General features: G+C 49.5%; 8 protein-coding genes and 2 non-coding genes across 10 annotated transcripts; 6 read left to right on the top strand and 4 right to left on the bottom strand.

Moving 5' to 3' along the window:
* Positions 1–1,894: 1,894 nt before the first annotated feature.
* On the top strand, positions 1,895–2,179 carry ColSpa_02751 (uncharacterized protein; the record flags this gene model as incomplete). The annotated part of the gene is made up of 1 exon (XM_049268963.1): positions 1,895–2,179. One exon carries the CDS (start codon positions 1,895–1,897, stop codon positions 2,177–2,179), a length of 285 nt encoding a protein of 94 aa, XP_049124920.1.
* Positions 2,180–3,927: 1,748 nt separating this feature from the next.
* On the top strand, positions 3,928–4,531 carry ColSpa_02750 (uncharacterized protein; the record flags this gene model as incomplete). The annotated part of the gene is made up of 2 exons (XM_049268962.1): positions 3,928–3,976; positions 4,284–4,531. The coding sequence occupies 2 exons, from the start codon at positions 3,928–3,930 to the stop codon at positions 4,529–4,531; spliced, it is 297 nt and encodes a 98-aa protein (XP_049124919.1).
* A 225-nt stretch (positions 4,532–4,756) lies between these two features.
* On the bottom strand, positions 4,757–6,058 carry ColSpa_02749 (putative zinc-type alcohol dehydrogenase-like protein YogA; the record flags this gene model as incomplete). The annotated part of the gene is made up of 2 exons (XM_049268961.1): positions 4,757–5,559; positions 5,662–6,058. The coding sequence occupies 2 exons, from the start codon at positions 6,056–6,058 to the stop codon at positions 4,757–4,759; spliced, it is 1,200 nt and encodes a 399-aa protein (XP_049124918.1).
* A 1,055-nt stretch (positions 6,059–7,113) lies between these two features.
* Positions 7,114–7,550, bottom strand: ColSpa_02748 (UPF0390 protein; the record flags this gene model as incomplete). Its single annotated transcript, XM_049268960.1, has 2 exons — positions 7,114–7,332; positions 7,407–7,550. The coding sequence occupies 2 exons, from the start codon at positions 7,548–7,550 to the stop codon at positions 7,114–7,116; spliced, it is 363 nt and encodes a 120-aa protein (XP_049124917.1).
* A 561-nt stretch (positions 7,551–8,111) lies between these two features.
* ColSpa_tRNA_078 lies at positions 8,112–8,217 on the top strand. The gene is made up of 2 exons: positions 8,112–8,149; positions 8,182–8,217. It is a non-coding gene; the product is annotated as a tRNA-Val (tRNA).
* Positions 8,218–8,225: 8 nt separating this feature from the next.
* Positions 8,226–8,297, top strand: ColSpa_tRNA_079. The gene has a single exon. It is a non-coding gene; the product is annotated as a tRNA-Ala (tRNA).
* A 2,472-nt stretch (positions 8,298–10,769) lies between these two features.
* On the bottom strand, positions 10,770–12,476 carry ColSpa_02747 (cytochrome P450 monooxygenase aclL; the record flags this gene model as incomplete). The annotated part of the gene is made up of 5 exons (XM_049268959.1): positions 10,770–10,932; positions 10,995–11,508; positions 11,564–12,103; positions 12,156–12,387; positions 12,447–12,476. The coding sequence occupies 5 exons, from the start codon at positions 12,474–12,476 to the stop codon at positions 10,770–10,772; spliced, it is 1,479 nt and encodes a 492-aa protein (XP_049124916.1).
* A 1,482-nt stretch (positions 12,477–13,958) lies between these two features.
* On the top strand, positions 13,959–15,286 carry ColSpa_02746 (4-O-dimethylallyl-L-tyrosine synthase; the record flags this gene model as incomplete). The annotated part of the gene is made up of 2 exons (XM_049268958.1): positions 13,959–15,091; positions 15,175–15,286. The coding sequence occupies 2 exons, from the start codon at positions 13,959–13,961 to the stop codon at positions 15,284–15,286; spliced, it is 1,245 nt and encodes a 414-aa protein (XP_049124915.1).
* A 446-nt stretch (positions 15,287–15,732) lies between these two features.
* ColSpa_02745 (4'-demethylrebeccamycin synthase) lies at positions 15,733–17,028 on the bottom strand (the record flags this gene model as incomplete). The annotated part of the gene is made up of 1 exon (XM_049268957.1): positions 15,733–17,028. The coding sequence occupies one exon, from the start codon at positions 17,026–17,028 to the stop codon at positions 15,733–15,735; it is 1,296 nt and encodes a 431-aa protein (XP_049124914.1).
* A 593-nt stretch (positions 17,029–17,621) lies between these two features.
* On the top strand, positions 17,622–18,637 carry ColSpa_02744 (uncharacterized protein; the record flags this gene model as incomplete). The annotated part of the gene is made up of 4 exons (XM_049268956.1): positions 17,622–17,698; positions 17,753–17,933; positions 18,002–18,303; positions 18,373–18,637. The coding sequence occupies 4 exons, from the start codon at positions 17,622–17,624 to the stop codon at positions 18,635–18,637; spliced, it is 825 nt and encodes a 274-aa protein (XP_049124913.1).
* Between the last annotated feature and the right edge of the window lie 2,757 nt (positions 18,638–21,394).

Here is a 21,394-nt window from a genome sequence, read left to right as displayed (position 1 = left end):
ATGTTGTAAGACCTTCATATTCTAAACGAAAACCCCGGGCAGCCAAGGCACTATTATTCCGGACCTTGCACGCGGCACGATCAAGACCGTCACTACAGGGCCCAGCTCTCAGCCAATCACCATCACCCGAGAAGCCTTCTTTTCAGCAACAACAAATGCTGCTGGAGACATCGATATCAGCATCATAAACCCATCCTTGGAGTCTTTCCTCGAGAGTGCCGCTCAGGATGTTCCGGCATGTGGCCTCAAGCGCCGCGCTTACTGTGGCGCGAGAGCCTTTGTTGATCATTTCGAAACGCATTTCGACAAGTCTGTACAAGCTATTCAAGACTAGGAAGATGCGATTATAGAAGGCGCTCCCAAACATCCCATCAAGATTGAAGTGGGAAAAGCAATTGACTTAACTAATGCCGAAGGCGAGGCTGACGCCATCCCGGACGTAGCCTTCAGCATCATGTCAGAAGGTGAAGTCACTGCCGTCTAGGCTGGCGCACCCGCAGCTATCGGAGCTCTCGGTGTTGGCTTCCTTGCCTACGCGTTTCATGTTTATGGCTCTACAAAGAACTCTGGAAGCACAAAGCCATTGATTACTGGGATTCATGTCCCTTCAGCCTCCCTCAAGGCGGTCAAGCAGACCAAGCGGCCAACAAAGACAGCAACAGTTTCAACCACATCCTTCTCAAGGACACAGTCATGTCCCGACCCTACGAAAACACCGGTTTGTATTTGAAACTCTCACTAATGGCCAAGAAAAAGTTATTGACTGCTAAAATCAGTTGTTTTGTGGTGACTATCCAGCGAAACAAGACTGCGATATGATGCTACCCGCGTCGAAGGAGAAGCAGCCTACTTGCAAGTCTGTAAGTTACACTGATTCATCATCCAAACTGGCGCATTAAATTGAGGGCGTTGCAACTGGTTTCGTTTCTATAGGGTGAATTTCAAGTCTGCGAGTGTGTACCGCCTACCATATTCGAGGGCGTTGTTGTCTCCAAGGAGGAACAGAAGGTTATGGTTGACATACAAAACCTGTTCAAGTCAATGCCAAAAGATTTTCCAAAACTCCCCAATTATGGACAGTGCTCCGATAGGATAGAGGAAATGGACCCTATGCTCTTCAAGACATGAGTGATTAATATCTTTCCGTATCCGGCAGTTTCATTGCATATTGGACATCAGTGAAGGAAGTAACTCACGTGCTTCTCATTGAGACAGACTCGCCGACAAGTTTTGTACCGATAATTACAAACTGGACAAAGATGCATCGGGCTACTACACCCCTGCAGATGCCTACAGCACGGCTTACAACCGTTACAGCTTTACTTTGGACTGGAAGAAGTCTGGAGACAAGAAGTGCACGAATCAGTGCAGACAGATTTTCGATCAGGGCTTCACCACAAGCACATCATGTGCGGCACATCTACCTCCTTTTGAGAAGCTCGGCGCTGATAGTAAACTAGGCTCTTACAACTCGCATACGATGACTCACAACGGCACACTGTCCCTAGAGTGCGGAACAGCCAGCTTCGAAAATTTTAACCCAGAAACCGCATCCAGCGGCCCGACCTGCAAAGACAGCCCCAGCGACATCCCATACAACGTGTTTTCAGGATTAGACGGTATCATCTAAAAAGAGTTCTGCGAAAAGTGGGATGCGAAATCGGGCCTGCGCATGGTGGTTGACTCCAAAGGCACCTCGAAGATTCCTAACCCCCAACTCGGGAGACGCACACCGCCAGCTAATCAAAATACCTGGCTCAACTATCACTTTGATCTCCGGTTCAAGCCAGAGACTAGTGCCAAAGCCGGCTCGCAGTGCAAAGTCGGTTGCAAGAACGCTTTTGTCACGTTCCCTGCGTCGAAATGCGGTCAAAAGGGCAGCCGGGGAAACACCATGGCCCGGTATGCCGAATATGCGGCGGGCTGTGGAAAGTTTAGCTACGAGATTCAAAAGTTTACGCCGATGGCCCTCGGGGAGCAGAAGTGTTTTCGCGCCGACGAATTCGGCAACCATAAGGACGTCAATCCAGACTTCCAGAACCAATATGTTGGGTGGGCGTGCGTCGGAACGGCATTGGATCAAAACAAGATCCGAAAGGGCGACACAAGCAGCTTCGTTCATTTCAATACTACGACGAATGGCCTCCCATATCAGTACAACATTTACTGGGCTGAGTGATGTTCTTTGGAAAATGGTCAAGAAGAGGTCAGCCCTGCCCGACCCCTTGAGACAAACGACAAGGCCACATGCCAAAGTCTGCTGCGAGACAATTACAAGAAGTGCAACAACGGGGGAGTCGGCGGGAGTATCCAGGCAGGATGCCTCGTGTATGAATTCAGGGCGGAAAAAGCAAGAAATAACCTTGATGTGCACCAATGAAGAGTTGGCTGTGGCTGTGGGAGGTCGGTTTCGTAGACTAGTCAGTTTAAAGAGATGGTTGTGACTGGATTGTGGCTAGAGGAAGTTCAGAATGAGATAATTAGAAATGATGTACCCGCGCTTTTCTGTCAGTTGCTTTGAGGAATCGATCAAAGAATGGTTCGGAACACTCGCAAGTATTGCATGTAACGGCGTAAAGTATGTGTGCAGACTGTAAGATTGACTAGCTTGCAAAAGATAATTTTCCAGACGGAATCTCCATTTGCTTCAAGAAGAACATGAATTTGTGAAGTAGCAATACTGTTAGCTATCTGATATTTCGAGCAGACTATGTAGTTGCTAAAGCTCCCCAATCAAGACTCCCAATAGAAGCCATTCCTTTTGCGTGCCGTCTGCGATTCCTTTCCATGAATACCGTGAAAAAGAAACATATCAATGGCCTCATCGCTCTGAAATCAACAAAGAGACACATTGTCCTTGCTTTGTCTTTGATGAATGCGTTGACTGCTTCCCCTCGTAAAGCCTTCTACGCGTCACGCATTGTTACTCGGAAGAATGCTAGCACTAATCATTGAAAAGACAATGTCGCTGGAACTTCTTTTATCCTAATTAATCGAATCTTTCTAACCGTGTCAGAAACGGGGTCGTTTCGTTTACTTTCTTCCTCAAATACGACCGCGTTACGTGGATGCTTTTTCTTGCTGTTAGCTACTTGCCTCTTCGAATTGCACCTAATCCCCCTTTTCCAGCCGTTGTACCTTCTTCTTTCTTACCTCGCGCTCAGAATTTTCATTCTCAGTCAACTCAAGAGATCCCCTTATCCCAAAACGCCTAGAGATCATAAACGAAATGAAGAACATATTTGCATTACTCCAGATTTATTTCCCCACTGTCGTACGAATCAAACGTCTTGAGGTCAACCTAAGTACACTCTTCCATTCTGACGCAGACTTACATGCTTACTTTTTATTATCACGAGGAATAGAGATAATCCAGGAAAAGAAACAATGATCACTAGCATCGGAACTATAATACGAAGCCGTCTGGTCTTATTGCAGGTTCTCGCCTTCTTCGAAATTCACCAGTGCCACACTGAGAATCTTGGCAATTGCACATGCAGACACTTATTTGTCAGGATTTTCTACGAGACAATCCTCGGCGCCAGTAAAACCGAACATTGTCGCCAGTTTACGCCCTTCAAATGACAACATTTGTCCACCGGAGCCCATAATGATGTGTAAGCAGATTGAGGTGTTGGGAGCTATGATTCGTCTTCATCCTAGCTTGACCCGCGGGGATAAATCGAAGGGGCCAGTGCGACTAGATCAAAACCCCGCACCAACTCCTTCGCTTGTGGTATCAAGACAAAAGAGGTGCGGATTCCTTGTTGCCGGCACTAGTATTAGCCGAAAGTCTCAAACACGTATATAAACGGTGATCAGACATCACTTCGACCCCTCAGACTCTCTTTGCAACTGGTTTTCTCCAAAAATTATCAATAATCATTACTTCTAAGTTTACCATTCTGCATCGGACAAACGTACAAGATGGGTCTTAAGGGAAGCTGCATGTGCAAGGCGATCAAGTACGAGAGTGGTGCGTCTGGCTAAATGGGCATGATACTTGTCGAGTCTTTTTGAGAGCAATGCTGATGAATGCACAAAGAGGACCCCCAAGCCACTGCATTGTGTCATTGCACAGACTGCCAGAAGGTATGTTTGATAATGACATGCCTAGGGTTTGCCGAGCTGGGAGCTAACTTGATATAACTAGTGGAGCGGTTCTGCCTTCACCTCCAACGCTGTGGTTCCTCGTGCTTCCTTCAAGGTTACCCAGGGTACGTATTCTTATGCTTCGTCTGGAATCCCTAGAACGCAAGCCAGATGCTGACATGGCCTCAAAGGCGAGCCCAAGTTCTACGACATTACCGGAGACTCTGGCAAGAACAACAGGCATTTCTTCTGCAGCAACTGCGGCTCCAGCCTATATACTGAACTGGACCTCATGCCGGACGTCACCTGCATCAAAGCTGGTGGGTTGGACGACGGGAAGGCGAGCTTGGATGGCAAGCCCGCTGTTGAGTTTTACTGCAAGGATCGTGTCACGTACTTGACGGATGTCAAGGGTGCCGACCAGAAGCCTGCATTCTGATAATTGATTTATATCTACATTATTGGCGAGCATAGAGAAAATGAAAAGAAAACTTAATCTACCATCGGCACACCTAGCTACAGCCGTGAGCTTGTCATCCAAAACTCAGCAATTCGAGTCCACGAATAGCCGTATCACTCAGTGAATCCTCGCCCTCTTGGTCCGTCCGGAAGACCTGTAATCTGGTAAGCAGCCAGCTCGCTTCCTATACTCTGCATCGGGTGCTTACCTCTTGTTGGTCTCATTCTGACCTGCCTCCTTATGTTCCTTCTCTTCACCCCAATCGTAGTCATCTCTGCCCTCCTTGCCAGCTCCGCGGAAGAGTACCTTGACCTCGAGCTTCTTGTCGAATCTCTTGTACGCTTTCGGCGCATCGTCGAGGTCATACTCGGCCGTTACGACGAAGCCCGGCCTCGCCTGTCCGCTCTCTATTAGCCTCACCAGGGCAGCAAATGTCGTTTTGCCTTCCACTGTGCCACTCTTTATCGTGAGAGACTTTCCCCAGAAGTCCGTGACAGGAAAGGTGATGTTCTCCTTCATCTTGTCAGCATTTGGCGCACCTGCACTCTTCTCTAGAGCCACGTAAACGCCCGGAATACCAATGCCCCCGCCAGCAGAGGTGACAGTAATAGCCTCGCGGATGATGTAGTCTTGCTGAGGCTTCATCTCCTGATTGACACATTCCTGTCCACAGCAATCGACGCTGCGGTTGACGCCTCCCGGCCGAAGGGCCAGGATCTGCTCAGATGCAGAACCGCCCTTCGTGAAGTTGATGGGCACGGCGCCGATGCTGGCCGCTTGAGCGAGGCGCTGAGGGATGTGATCGACAACATAGACGAGGCTTGCGCCACGGATGATGGCACTGTAGGCACATAGGAGACCAACGGGGCCTGCGCCAAAAACAGCAACAGAGTCGCCGGGCTGGAAACCTGACCAGTTGAGACCTTCCCACGCGGTGGGGAAGATATCACTGAGGGTGAGCCACTCTTTGTCGGACAGCTTCTTCGGGATCTTGATGAGGGAGCTGTCTGCAAAGGGTACACGGACATACTCCGCTGTAGATGAAGTAAGCATCACATAGTATGCATAGCCGTGGCCCAAGGGAAAATATTGATCCCCTGAAGACTTACCCTGAAGTCCCCCAAGGTCACCAAAGTCCTTTCCAAGTCCAAAACCAACAGACACCGGGAAGAGTTGATTATCGGTGTGGATGACACCGTCCTCAGGCAAGCCGAAGACAGCAACACGATCGCCAACTTGCAGGTTATCGACGGCATCACCAACCTCTTCGACAATGCCCATAGCTTCATGACCAACAGGGTAAGGGACTTCTCTACTGGAAATGATGCCGTGGTAAATGTGCAAGTCAGTACCGCAGATGGCTGACGTGGTAATACGAACAATGGCGTCTTCGGGCTCCTTGAGACGCGGCAGCGGGATGTCGGCCTTCACAGCCATCTCGTAGGGCCTGCCTTCCCAGATAACAGCTCGCATGGTCTTGGGACGTGGGGTATGATGGTTCGTCATGTTCGCTGCCATCTGTGTAGTTAGTAGAAGTTAGATGATAGTTATAGGAATACTTGTGCCACGAATCTCTTCTTTCTAAGTGCAAGAAGATTGCCGCTTTTATACGTGGAAGTCGGACAAAGAATTTCTCAACTTCCCTAAGGCTGCGAGCAATTTCTCGGCCCGCACGGCCAATATGAGTATATCTGACATCTCATGATGGGCTCTGATGGGCTTTAGCTCGTTCTACGCTGATCCTTGGACAAAGTTGCTGACCCCAACTGCACCTTTATGGGAGCGAGTTGGATGGAAGGAGCCATTGTTGTCAGACTAAATGTCCTAATGTGGCTCGAATTCACGCGGCTAAATTGCAACTAACCTTTTCTCAGCTATTGGTATGACTGACGATGACGCCTGTGTGGCCATTCCGCCGTAAGGCTCAAGTAAGCTTACTGCATCCTTAATGCAAGGGAACCCGTAAGCTGAAGCAGACGAACGACGGACGAACCGCATATTCAACAAATTTCCGAATGGGTCTCGCAGCTGATACTTAGTCTTTGACTGAAGCTCTCACGCGAACTTCACGAGCCTCGGATAGACCTGCTGAACACAGTGTTCTGTTCCTTGCATACATCATCTGGTTCCATGGCACCCTAATTCCTAACCCATCGTCTTCCACACTATGGTCAATTCAGAGGTATGAGAAAAGACGACAAGAGTAACAGGGGAAATGGGAGCAATGGCTACTAGGGCTATGGGACGAATAAAACAGAGACATGTGTATGTACACTGGTCAGCTCACAAGTAGTTCCCTCAAGACCTAGTCGCCGGCTATGCAAATTGTAGAGTAGGCAGTTACAACACGGAGTGTGTCGTAATCAATGGTGTGTTCAGAGGGGAGATTCATTCAAACATGAGGGCTACCGTCGGGTGGGTCTATAATACAGATACGAGTACATGAAGTACATGGGCAGTACATGCGAGGACGTTATCCCGTCGCAGTGTGCCGCAGATGGGATCCGGCCTTGCATCAAGTTAGGCGGCTTGGTGAAGGAGGAGAGCGACAAGTGAGGCGGTTAGACGCGAAATCCCACGCGTCCCTTGGTGAAGGCCAGGGCAAGCCATCCAGCAATGAGGGCAAGACCTCCAATTGGAGTGACAGGGCCGAGGAATTTGAGATCAGGGTTGAGAATGAGGGCGTAGATGCTGCCGCTGAACATGGTCATGCCGGCGGTAAAAAGACCTGACGCGACAGGGTTCGAGCGGGCGATCAGCAGAGCAACGGAGTGGATGAGCTAATTCTCGGGTCAGTCGAGACAACTTTGCATGCATCGCCCACAGGGATGTTCAATCATGGGTTCGACAGTACCTGATAGTGGGCAGCGGTCGACCAGCTTGCGATCTTCGCGGGGTCAGAGATGCGGCCCTTGAGGCCGTGGGCTCCGAAGGCTCCGAGACCGACGGCGGTGGCGCCGAAGATGGCTCCGACTCTCCAAAAGGCCTGGCTACTCATTGTGTCTTGTTCGGCTACGTCGGGATGAGTGCTTCGAGATGGAAGGAGAGATGTGGTTTCGTTTACTTGACTGTTGGACATAAGGGATGTGTGGGATGGACTTTGCGATGAAGTGAGGTAATGAAACTCGGTGATTCAGTGGCTCTAAAGTTGCGCGATGTTCCGAAGGCCGACAAAGAGCGCCAAACCCCACGAACCCCTGGATTCCAAGCTTAGATAATCAGACACGGGCCTGACACTCGCCAGCTGTCAGCCACCGCCAGAGCATTTCGAGGAGAAGGCTTAAGCAGATTCATGGTTTACTTCCTTGAGAAATCATATGTTTACATAGATGCAGAGAATCTTGTGTCTGGGCCAACTTCATAACATGCACCCCAGCTTCTGGGCCCTGTTCAAACACACTTGCTCGTGCTGGCCCGGCGGTTGTGTAACCAGGGGCTTCCTTCCCAACGCGGAGGTCCCATCTGCAAGTCGGCAACTCCGCCAGGGTTTGTGCATCTCCGTTGCAAAGTTCCACGCACACTAGAACCAGTTTCTCAGCTTGCCCTTCAACATCCATTTGGTCTGGTGGTGTAGTTGGTTATCACGTCAGTCTAACAGTCTGAGGACATCTCATGGTTTCCTCACTGCACACTGAAGGTCTCCGGTTCAAGTCCGGGCTAGATCATATTATTTGGGCGATTGGTTTAGTGGTATAATGACCGCTTAGCATGCGGTAGGTCCTGGGTTCGATTCCCAGATCGTCCAATTCCTTTTGCATCATCTGCTCATCGAGATAAGATGGGTGGACGTTTTCTTGCTGGGCTCAGTGAGAACGTGAGTGAGGGTAATGGGGGAGTTACCTGAGAAGATGATGCCCAAAAGCCAGGGCTTGTCAATAGCGATAATCATATAGGCGAATCCCCTCTATAAAGGCCAGTGATTCATAAGTTCCAGAGGTACACCAAGAACTTGTGTATTCCTGTTCCTCGTTGTTCGCTAGGTGTTAAGGGCTCAATGTCCCCCTTGCCTAAAGCTGACCTGATGCACATGTGCCCCGCCCGTATTGAAGTAGCTCTGATTGGCTTGATTTGACCTTTCCGCGGAATGCAGAAGACAAACTCCCAATCACTCAGTTTACGGTAAGCCTGTGGAGGAAGGAATACGACAATTATGGGACCCATCTAGGCGAAGATGTCCGCAACAGGCCACCCCACCAAACATTTTGAAGACCATGTACGAGAGAACCCGCCCGACACGCATGACGGATCGTTTTTCGTAACCAAAGGATTAAACTTATCCGCTGAAACTCCAGATGCAAACAAACATAAGAAGCCTGTTGAAGTCCGAAAGATACCTAGTATTCTGAATTCCTCACATGCTTCTACGAGACGGACTTACCATGAGATTGCTATTTCGACAACTATAAGCTGCACAGTGCGCGAGCCCGCGAAATGCTTGCTAGCGGGGGTGGTTTGTCACCCAAGTATGCGTGGGACAAAATGGAATCGGCCAAGAAACATTAAAGGAGTCTTCAATCCTCCCAGAGTAGATCATGCCTGCGACTAATTCTGCTTCTGAACCTACACACCGTAAGTTGACCCTGATTGCATGGCTGGGCCGAGAAAGACATTTGCTTCCAGCCTCTAGTCACCCGGTAGACAGCGCGTTTGCGGACCAACTAGGACAGAAAAGCCTCGAGTTTCGGGATCGTTATCATTCGTAGTCTGGTGGTGACGACCTTCAACATGCGTCAAAGAACACCACATCGAAAGTCGCGGCTTGGTTGCAAAGAGTGCAAGCAGCGTCATACCAAGTGTGACGAAACCAAACCATCATGTGTCAACTGTACGACGGCCCTTCGGCGATGTTCGTATCTCGACACTGAAGCGTCAATGCCACCAATATCCGTCTTTCACCACCAATGCCCCAGCCCCGCTACATCTTCAGGATCACCATCGGCAACTGTTAGGCCGGCGCCCATAGACTCAACGAACTGTTGCCGTTCGAGCCTACCGACAGAACTCTATGACCTCCGACACATGGAGTTATTTTACCACTTTGAACACGACTTGGGCGTAGCGCAAGGGTTTGGAGACGATCGGACACGAGAGAGATACCAGCAAATGTCGATGAAACAAGCCTTTTGTGCGCCTTATCTCATGGATGAGCTTCTGGCAATATCGGCAGCGCACAAAAGTACCCTTGCGAGCGAGGACCGAGCTTTTTATAGGCGTGAAGCTACGCGGTTACAAACACGAGGGCTCACGCAGTTCAACGCTGCCAAAGCCGAAGTATCGAACGATAACTTCCTGGCGATTTTCCTCTATTCCACCTGGCTCAGCCAGCACGTACTTTTCGATACATTCTCTGTCCCTGCCGGTTTTCCAGAGACACTGGACAAGCTGGTTCACTGTATGAACCTCCATCGAGGGGTTCGGACCATCGTGGGCGGCTCGTGGGGTAAGCTTAGAGCTCACCTGGACGAGCATCTGGGGCCCGGCACCCGCTTTGTGGATAGTATCAGGATTGGATATCATGGACTCGAAACTGGTGATGAGTGCAGAGGGTTGCTTCAGCTCTTCAATCCGAGCGATCTGAATGAGGCGTCGAGGGCAGCATGCATAGAAGCCGTTGAGCATTTACAGCTCATGTTCGACATCCAGCGAAACACAGACCTCCCTCCAGGTCGTCGGCACAGCACGGTACAAGAGTGGTCTATCAGAGTACCGAAGGAGTATGTCAGCCTGCTTCATCAGCGGCGCCCCGAAGCACTGGTTGTACTTGCCTACTGGGGTGTTCTGCTGCACCATGTCAGAGATTGTTGGGCCTTTACAAACGCTGGGAAGACTCTCGTTCAGTCTGTGGCATCTCATCTCGGATCCTATTGGAGCAAGTGGTTAGTGTGGCCACAGAAAGCGGTAGCAACTCCGGCTACTTCATCACTAAGCCCATCATGATTATAGCTCCATCAACATAGTCATCATTATCATACTTTTAATCAAAGGAGGTAGTTATGATTATATCGGCCAACACTTAGAAAAACAAGGATTATGAATTCGTAGATCTTCTTTATCCTAGATGTATCTATGCATTTACCAGATAGAGGACCAAATGAATGGTCTGGTACGTTTGCTCATCTCTCCGCGAAGAAAAAGAAGAAGACGAGAATCAGAGAAGATTGCATCTGATTATGGAGTATTTGTACAATGCGTGTTGCTTTTCATTACCACTCACATTTCATTGCCTTGCTCTTGCGGATAGATACACCTTCATTTCGGTCTTATGCCAAGTGGTGAACATTTTCTGCCTGCCAAGCCAGCCTGCGCTATCGGGATGTAACTTCATGTCGAAGTTCCACACGACACGGGCGATGATTGTACGGATTTCAGCATAAGCCAAACTAAGCCATCGTTAGTCAACTCTTGCCATGAATCATCGCTCTCTGAGAGGACGTTTACTTACTTCTTTCCGATACAGTTCCTTGGTCCGAACGAAAAGGGCTGAGCCGCGGTCTTCTTGTCGGATTCAAAGTTCGGGTCCCCAAGCCACCTCTCAGGATGGAACTCATCATGTGCGCGGAAGTTGACCGGCGAGCGGTTGACAGACAAGTGGTGGACTCCAACAGAATATCCACCGGGGACGAACTCTCCACACACTGTTCTTCCTCCGTCGGGAACAACGCGGGGAAAGGTTCCAGGTCCGGGAGGACCAAGTCGTAAAGCCTCCTCGACAACGGCGTTCAGATAGCTTAGTCCGGCAGTGCTCTGGATAGTGATGTCATCTTCTTTTTCGAATGTACCACGTATCTCAGCTGTGAGCTTCTCCAACGTGTGAGGGTTCTCGCAGAGAAGGTAGGTAGCGGTAGTTAGACCAGTTGCTGTTGTTTCACTGCCCGCAACGATGAGAACCTGAGCTGCAGTGTACATCTCGTCGACTGACATCGCTTTCTCATCACTTCCTTGGAGGATGTATGACACTAAAAGGTCAGCTTTTTTTTTGAAACAGGAACGGCCAGAGTGTCGAGGACTTACTGAAATCGGGGCGTTCGGTATCTTGCTCGAGCCTACGATTTACACGCTCGACTCCAAAGTTGAACTGGGCAACTCTGGTCTTGATCAGGCGACGCGGAATGAGAAGCAAAAGCATTTCAGACAGGGGCGAAGGGAACCTCCGGGCAGCTCGAAGGTAAGTGCCGGCTTGAAAGATATCGAAGACAGCGTGCAGCCACCAATGCCATTTGGCGTCTCGAAGACAATAAAAAGGCTCGCCGAACGCAAGGTCGCCGATGATGTCAAACGTAGTGAAGTTATACCACGAGTTCATGTCGACGATGGCATTTGCGGTGCTGGATGCCTGTCCATGGAGCTTGTGAATGAGCAGGTTGACATAGCCGGTGATGACAGACTCTTGCGCCTTCAAGGCTTTGTCTGAGAAGGCCGGGTTCTGGAGTCGGCGCATGCGCTTGTGGCCAGCATGGTCTGCAGTGAGAATGTTTTCAACGCCGTTGACATTCTTGTTCCACCACTGAGCATCTTTCTCAAAGTTGCCCGTCCCATCCTTGTTGGGGAAACCTGTACCAATCTGAGTAAGCAACTGAATCGCTAAAAGTGTCGTAAGACGTACCATAAATACTTTGCCAAGCTTGGCTGGAGGTGTAAGACAGTTCACCTGGTGCAATGCGAACAACTTCGCCGTACTTTTCATGCCACTCCTTGACCTTCCAGTGACTTACGCCACGAACATCGAAGAAAAGGTAGTAAGCTCGGGTGACTCCAGCGAGCTTTGGGCCTGGGTAGTGACGAAGAGGATGCAGGAAAGCATTGTACACGCCCTTAGCTACAACCCCAATAACTGCCTGTCAACCAACTCAGATCAGCGTTCTGCGTTTAGTAACAGCCCTTGTATTGAACGTACCGCTAGCACGATGAATACAAAAATTGCCATAGTGACTAGTCATGAAGATTGTAAGACCCGCACTTCTCTGGCTGCTATTGAGAAGGTCTTGAAGGACACGAATGGATAAATGAGCCACGCGTCCAGTCAATACCCCAGAAATAATGGAGGGGCAAACAACGATGAGAATGAAATGTAGGCTGAAAGCAATGACATTCCCAAACCAGGAGTTCTCTTTACTGATATGATGCATATCGCCGTTGTCGGGTGCCGCACGCGCGATTCACGAGTCAGATTGCCGTGTCAATTCACTTATCTTTCAAATATGCCCTGCTCCTGCCAGTTGATCCACCTCCAAAGTCACCCCGCCCCGAAATACTGGGACGGACGGACCCGATGTTCGTGAGCTTGCTGTTCTTGGCAAGCCAGCGCCGATGTTCAGCTTGGCTTCTGGGGTAATCGTGGAGCGCAGCCTGACTCGCTGGGCTTACTGATTAATCTATCAAGCTTTCAGTGACTGCCGGGCCCAGTTGTCGAACTGATATCGGTAAATGCTAAAAAGCTTCGATACGTGGGCGCCCGAAGCAGTCCCCACTAAAATGACAAGATAACATTACCACGATGCTGCTAGCCACATTGTCCAACAAGTAATATCCAGGCCGTCGTGCCCCAATATACTACGTATTCTACATTTCGGTAATGAGTTTTATGGCGCTAAATGAGATATATGAAGTATTCGATTCAGACAAACATTATTGGTCTTCAAGTAATATAGTGCGTTCTCTACTCAACTTGGCGTTAACTTGAAGCTGGTTAGACAAAAAAAACATCTGGTACTAGTCAGGCAAGAAGCTGCTATCTCATGACTTAAGTTCATTTGTAATGAGGTGACCAGTTGAAAGAAAATTGACAAGACTGCTACGAGATGGATGTGCAATTACTGGAATTCACATTCTGTCAAGCCCATCTTTTCTCATTACGCCCTCACCCCTTGTTCTTGTGCGGCGCTATCGGTGGACGTCTCTTTCTGAGGACTGGCCATTGAAATTCCAAGTTCTGGTCTTCATGTTGGGCAGAGTAGTTCCGAGCAATCGCGTTTTTATGATGGCTTGACTCGGTCGTGAAGTGAGGGGCACGCATCGGCCAGTAATCGCATGTCTTGGAGAGTTGCTTCGCTTTAGGACGCCTTCTAGGGTCCCCTGAACGAGTGAAGATATCGTAAAACCCTGGTAGACCTGCCTGCGCGAGACATCAACCCTGTTATCCTACAAGCGCCGGTGGATAGTGAACCTCCACAATGTAACAACCAATGAACTGTCTAGCAACCGTCACTTCGATCCAGATGAGATGGAAAATACAGTGACAGCATATGGGTCTTCGGAGGGGTATCTGAGAAGCATGTGGTATAATATCGGCTTGCCTTCGGCTTCTGTTCAAGGGTCTGAGCAACTCTCTCTCAATCTACACCTTTTCTCATCTTTGTGTCCAAATCCCAAACACTAAGTCTTACACAACGGCTTGACAGCACTCAAAATGGGGGAGATGATCATGTCACACGAACCTTGGGACTTCCTGAACTCTGTCCTGCGGTTCAGAGATGATGACTCTCAGTTCTGGTGGGACAAGACAGGGAGGATGTTCTCCAAGCTCCTCAAGTACGCGGGGTACAGCGCATCTGAGCAGTACCGCGAACTAAACTTTTACTCCCTTTTCGTTGCCCCTGAGCTCGGCCCCTCTCCAGACTGTCACGGCAACGTAAGAAGATGGAGAAGTCCCGGAACACCAGATTCAACCCCTATCGACTTCAGCTGGGAATGGGGTCACGATAATCGCGCTGTCATTCGTTACTCCTTTGAACCAATTGGCCTCCACGCCGGTACAGACCTCGACCCCCTTAACAGACACGCAACAAACGACTGGATCTTCAAGCTTCAGCAACAGAAGATGGTTCCTGGTCTCGACCTCGAGTGGTACAACCATTTCACAAAACAGATTCTGCCCCATGGCAGCCGTACAAAGACAGTAGATCGCTTCATTGAGGAGACGACACCAAAAGCAGGAACCGTGGTAGCACTCGACATCGAGAAGAGTGGCCCGGTCATGAAGATATACATCTACCCCGGATTGAAAGCTGAGGAGCTTGGCATCACCAACCTCGAGTTAGTAGAGCAGTCAATCCGAAGCCTACCCACCGAACAATTTCAGTCCCTTAACGCCGAACCCCTTCTCGACTTCCTAAAAGAAGGCACCAAGAAGTACGATTTCGAGACTGGCATTCTGGCCATTGACTGTCTCGCCCCCCAGGACGCCCGCATCAAGGTCTACATCCGAGCAAAGCATACAACATTCGATTACATGATGGACTGCATCACCCTTGGGGGAAGACTTGACATGTCAGGCGAAGCCATTGATGACCTCAAGGACTTCTGGCGAACATTCCTCGCTGATGCACCAGATATTCTGCCTGAGGACGCTCCGGGCCGAGCCAGCCCCGGCTTCTACTACACCCTCGGGTGCGGAAGGGCCATTTCACCAAAGGTCTACATCTCTCCCAACTACTTTAGTAAGAACGATGTGGATGTTCTTGCTCGTCTTCGCACTTTCTTCGCCTCCCGTCGCACAGACTCGATGATGGACAACTATGAACAGGCTTTGAAAGATATCTTGTAAGTCTTTCGCTGGTTTTCGATCAGATAAAGCACTAACGCATTTCCAGTGGACGCAAAACCCTTGAAACTCGCTGTGGCAGCCATTACTACGTTGGATGTGCTTTGCACAAGGGCCAGCTGAGGGTAGTAACATACCTCAGCCCTCAGTCCTTTGATTGCGAGAAGGACCTGATTCAGGGTCGTAAACCGTGATGGATTGTTGGATTACTGGGCGGTCGTGTTTTGTTTCTTTTATACCTGGTTTCTGGATGGCTCTCATGGTACTTCGATTTAAACATGAAACATCGGCCGTCGTTCATTGTTTGTTTCGAAGGTAAGACAAAATAGCGAATAAATGCACGATCGGCCCTGAATTGATCCATTGATGAGGTCTCGTCACGAGTGAAGTCAGTTTTTGTTTTAGACTCTTAGGCCGTTTTAACTTTGAAGCTAACGGCTTGCCAATAGTCCTCGACACGTTTGTGGTGCTGCCCGCAGATCATTTTAAATGATTGGAGCCAATACGCGTGTAGAGAAACATTAATCTTGAACAAGGTTTTGGATGTATCGACTCAGTGTTGATCTCTAGCTATATGCATTAAGAAACTCCTACGTCATCATCAGTTTCGTCAATCGCCTTCGCAGCTCACTGCCCTTTATTATGCACTGGCCAGTGCTGCACTAAGCTCTATCGCGGCTTCCTCTAACAAGTCGCACGCTCTTTTCGCGCCCCCTTGATCGTTGAGCTCTTTGCCGATTCTGATTGCATTCTTCGCAAAGCTATCCTCGCTGAGAACCCTGTGAACCGCATTGCGGACCTGAGCAACCGAAGGGGTATCGGTCTTGAGATCGATGCCCGCACCTACCCAAGTTACCCGCGCAGCAGTATCTTTCTTGTCTTCGGACGTACCGGCACAGACGAGCGGGACGCCGTGTGAAAGCGCCTGGGTGACACTTCCGTAGCCTCCGTTTGTGACGAGAAGGCGACACCGTGGCAGCAACATGTCGTACGGGACCCATTCCGCGATGCGAACATTGTCTTCGACCTTGATCTTTCCTTGGATTTGGTCTGCGAGTTTCGACGGTACAACCAAGAGATGTTCTTTATCTCCTTGAAGTGCCTGGATAGCAGGGATGATGAGCGATGTAGGGTTCATGGCAAAGGTGCCTTGCGTGATCCCAATAACGGAAGTTGCGTTGACAACATCTTCCCACCATGTCGGCACACCGAGATTGGCTCCCGTAAGACGTGTGACCAGTGGTCCGACATATTGTGCTTGTGGAAGAATAGGATCAGGGCCCTCCTGGAATTCCAAAGAAGGGCAAGAAGCTTGGATGTGCAGGAACGGACTGTATGAATACGTGTCCGTAACTTTAAGGGCCGGAAGTCCAAGCTTCTGTCTTTCCGGATTGATCGTGGGCAGCACCAGCTGTGGTTGACTGATGAGCAGTCCCAGCGCAGATTGCGCAGCGTGTTCGATAGGCTCCGGTCCAATATCTGGAAGATACAAAGGCACAACCCCGAGGGTCGCATACCGAGGAATCTCGCCCAACTCGTAGAGTGCGGCAACACCCTGTGGCAGAGCATCGTTGAGCACAAAGTCAGGCTTGAATGTTTTGAGAACACGGCGAATGTCAGCGACTTGCGCAGTAAGCCGGCCGCTGAACATGATTTCAGCTGTCTCGGTCATATCTTTCGGGTTCGCGCCATCAAGGTTGGCGTCAACTTTGACCACTTCTTCTGCGGGGAAGAACTTCGCCCCTGACGCAACAACTCGGGATTCCTGGGGCGCTATTGTCGTCCAAACAACTTCGTGGCCCCGTTCGACCAGTTCTCTGGCCACTGCTTGCATAGGCAGAACATGACCAGTCGCAGAAAAGCAGTGCAGGAGGAATTTCAGAGGCTTGCGGCTTGCTGCCGCCGCGCCTGATCCGTCCGGTGTTGAGAGGTGCATTGCGTTGACGAGCGGTGAGGTTGGACAAGCGTTTGGGACGATTTGCTGGGTTTGGCGATTGGATGAACAGCCTGAGGTGTTCAGCCAAAGCTAAAACCACGTCTTGCACTGCAGACACAAGGTACTACTTTTGCACCTAACAGTTATTATGAATTTACCGATGAACCCAAGCTTCAAAGCTTCTGATTCGTCGGTTTGCGTTGATGTGTCAATACCAACAACTCAGCTCATGTAGGATAAGAACAACCGAAAACGAGCCATCACAAGGATGAGTCGGCTCTGCTATCAAATGATTATCTTCCAAGAGCGCGTGAGAGGAACAATCGGCGGAGCACTGATACGCTGTAAAACTTAATTTTTACCCCGGATATTAGAAACCCACACTCATGAGTCGACGAACATTACGAGTCATGAAGTGTTGATGGTCGTTGATAACGACGCAGGGGGCTGTTGGGGTAGCCTGGCTGTTGCGATGGACGGACCCCAGCTGGGGTGTTTAGATAGGTTCGAGTAAAAGGGTCAATAGGACCGTCCTTCTGGAACGTTTTCGGAATACTGCAACCGACGAACTCGCAAGAACCAGATCTCTCAAAATGTCCCGGGCTGTCGATAAGCTTCCCGTCCCTGCGGTGGCCCGTCCCATGAAAGTCATTGGACTTGGTCCCAGTCGGTAAATAATATCACAACATCCATTTTCTATGTCACGCAACTCATCTGTTTCTAGCACTGGAACTCTTGGCCTATGGCAGGCCTTGAAAACATTGGGTTATACCCCGTTTCACATCTCAGAGCTATTACCATACGGTTTCCAGCAAATGAGAGCACTCCAAGAAGCCATCATTGCGAATAAGACCGATAAGCCATTTGATCGCACTGAGTTTGACAAGCTCTTTGCCGGCTATGATGTAAGCTCCTACCACGCAGTTCTAGAGCCCTTGGCGGGTTTTTTTGTTTTGTAGCTAAGACCTAACAGTGCATTGTCGAAAGTCCCTGTTACTTGTGCCCAAACATCATCAAGACGTACTTGGAAGATCCTAATGTTAAGTTTATCTTAACTGAGCGCACTCCAGAGTCCTGGGCGAAGTCTATTGCCGGATCCCTTGGTGCCTATCACGCCAAGCTTGCCAAACCGCCTCTGTCAATCGCACGGTACTTTGACAGCTTCATTTGGGAACTCACCGCGCTCTTCAGAGCCATGACTCATAGATGGTCTGGCGGACTGGAACCGAGCGATCCTGGCTTCATTGATGCACTCGCGAAAAGCTACGTTGAGTAGTAAGTTCTCGTTCTCTCTTTCATCAATTAGCATTTAGATTGACCAGTAACTAACATAACGACAACCAGCATGGAGGGTGTCAAGACACTTGTGCCTCCTGAACGATTGTTGGTCCTGAATTTGGAGAAAGGCTTTGGCTGGGAGGAGATTTGCACATTTTTGGAACGGGAAGTGCCCGAGGAACCTTATCCGCGCATTAACGCCATGGCCGACTTCCATGTCGCCGCCGAGACGGTCGTGTCTCCAGCGATCAAGAAGACGTTCCGCATTCTTTCTTCGTCTGCGGTTGCCATCGCTGGTATTGGCTTCTGGTACTGGCAAAGAAGGCGATAGTATCGAAGAAAAACACACGTACGCCAGCTGTCTAAGTAAAATGACAAGGAGTTAAAGGGCTGTTGGCGCCAGCTGATGGACGATGACATCTCACGGAATTTAAAAATAGAACATGCATTGATCTCAAGCAAGATGGCTATCTAAGAAAGAGTCCTTCGGCTTGAAGAATAATCAAAGAACTTTTTGCACTTTTACTTTCTCAGTTTCTGATGTGACTTTGGTCTGAATTCTACTTTTACGCTTTACCAGCTCCACGGATCTGAATAGGCGATTAGCGAAGCCCGAGGTACAGTCAACTGAGTTTAAAATGTTGCCAACTATTTCATCATTTTCGAATATTCAAAGTCATTGTGATAGGTTGCTTTTAAGTGTGTAAGGTCTACAGGTCAACTTAGTATCTACGCCGTCCAAGAACCTAGATCCGAGTCACCTTACTTTCGCTCAGGTAGCTTTCTTAGCACCCTTTGGATCGAATGCTGAGACTTCGACTTCAACACGCATAACAGGCTGCCCAAGGCTCGAGACCCTAATGCCAGTGAGGATTGGTGCATGATTAGGCGTCCATTTCTGAATATTCTCAACCATTCTTCCCACACCCTCTGGCGTCCATTCTTCGTCCAGGGCGTTTGAACGGGTGCGAAAACCTGAGACCAACCCTCGCCGCCGGTATCTTTCAGAACCAAGTCAACGTTCTCAAAAGATTGGTCGACTTCCTGCAGAAGGTCATGGGAACGTTTCCTATATTCGGATCCCAGCCTCCTGTTGCTGTGGTTAGCTATGTGAAATCGCTGGCATTCACTTCCTACCAAAGCTGCAAATTGATAGCATCCGCTCTCATGACGGAGAAAATCTATGGACTAGTCCTGACCGGAGATTTCAATGTTGCCCCCGGCACGTACAGCCTGAATATAGTGCATCTGTTTGAGTAGATTGATACCATAATTCTGGTAAGAGAACTTTCTGAGTCGGGACATTTTGAACATCGTATAAAGCAGAGAATTGAGGCCTGCTACGGTTGTGATTGGGTTTGTCTTTTTGCAACTCATTGAGTTAGAGAGCTTCTGATTGAATTATACACAAGTGAATTAGCTGTGTTATAGTAATTCAGCTGAAGATGTTTTTCGTTCATGGTAACCTAAAAGTGCTGCGACTCAATGATGTTTATCTGTTGGAAGAAGGGCAATCGAAGGCATCAGATAGATAGGGAGCACAGCCCGGTCAGCCACACCCTGCAAGGTAGGGCCAGCCCCTCAGCCACAACGAGGGGCATATCCCACTTCACCTTGTTGCTGGCCGCGCAGATCTCCCATCTTCATACCCAATACAATTAACCAGCAATATCACCACTTTGACATGATCGTTGCTATAGACTCGTACGATTATCTTACCACCTTTGAGACCAACATTGTCCTTAGGTATGACTACCCATGCACACAGCTTGTCTTATTGGCTTCAAGATCGCATTCACTTTGACCTAACATGAGCAATGCAGCTAAACTTTAGGGGATGGCTGAATAATCGAACCAATCCTCAAACAGGGTAATTGGTGTTTGTTGCATTCGCTCCTCGACAATGCATAGCTAAAGCGCTTGAAGCCAAGCACATAAGAAAATTCTCCTTAGTAATGTGCGGGCTCAATCACCCCAGCTACCTTGATGTGGAGTTCGAGTCGGGAGCATTATCCTGCCGAGTCGTCAAGAGCCAACCGAGGATCGTACTTTCTCGTCTTGGGTGGTGGTTCGTTTGCTCGCCCAGATCGACGATACCGCGAAGCCAAGAGGCGAAGGAATCGAGCGCCAAGACATCTGCCATCTCCTTTCGGCTTGTTGACCCCAGCGCACTGGGTAACGGAGGAGCCGGGCCAGGAAACATTCCACTTAGAGGCCTTTTGTCCTCATTGATATTACTGGCGTGGCCTTATCATCTACACCAGCCCATAAGGCACCTGCTGTGTTCGGCTTTCCCGTCATTCTCTGGCCTCTCCAAAGCATGGGTGGTTCGAAGAAGCCAAGTTTGAGGAGTGGGAAACGATGACTCGACCAATTTATCTAGTCAGTGTGTGCTTCTTTTGCCATGCTTCACGTGCGGACAGCAGGTCGATCAGCTGACGGGAGTTCTGCATCCGGTGGGCTATTGAACGCACAATTTCTGATTCGATTTCTTGAGACATCGTTCGGTTTTACTAGCGCAACCTCGTTTTCACCAGTGTGCACTTTTGACTGAAACCTGTCTTGCCTGCTCTCCTCGGACTCACGCAGTTCACGGGCCGCGCACCAGCGTAGTGTCTACCTCTAATCTGACACTCTTCCAATCAATCCCTCTCATAATCCAGAAACCCCCAGCTGTGGCCTGGCGACCGGTCGAACAGTCCCACTCTACAGCACCGACCGTCCGGTAATTCGGGGAGTAAAAGCGGGTGGTGGCTCAGCTGCCGACAAAGACCCATGTAACCCCGAGTGCAATCGCAGGCACAGTCAAAAATCGGAAAGTGGCTTTTAATCCTTTTTTGACTTCCTCCTGTTGAAATCTCTTCATCCAGATTTCAATTCCTTGCCGTTATTCAAACACAGAAAAGCCTCATCGGTCATCTCCTTGCAGGGGAACGTGTCTAAGGGTTTCCATCCTGACCCGAGTTGGTGCCCCCAGGAGCCGCTCTCAGAAAACATGTCTCTGGACCTTAGTTAGCTTGTTCTTCCCAAGTTTTTCTCGCGTATTTTTTTTTTCTTTTCGCCAACTCTCTTGATCCAAGCATCCAAA

This window comes from Colletotrichum spaethianum, assembly GCF_022836535.1.
Source record: "Colletotrichum spaethianum MAFF 239500 DNA, contig05, whole genome shotgun sequence".
NCBI classification, from domain to species: domain Eukaryota; kingdom Fungi; phylum Ascomycota; class Sordariomycetes; order Glomerellales; family Glomerellaceae; genus Colletotrichum; species Colletotrichum spaethianum.
The sequence above is the reverse complement of the archived record's forward strand: the minus strand, read 5'-3'. Positions and strand labels throughout refer to the sequence as shown.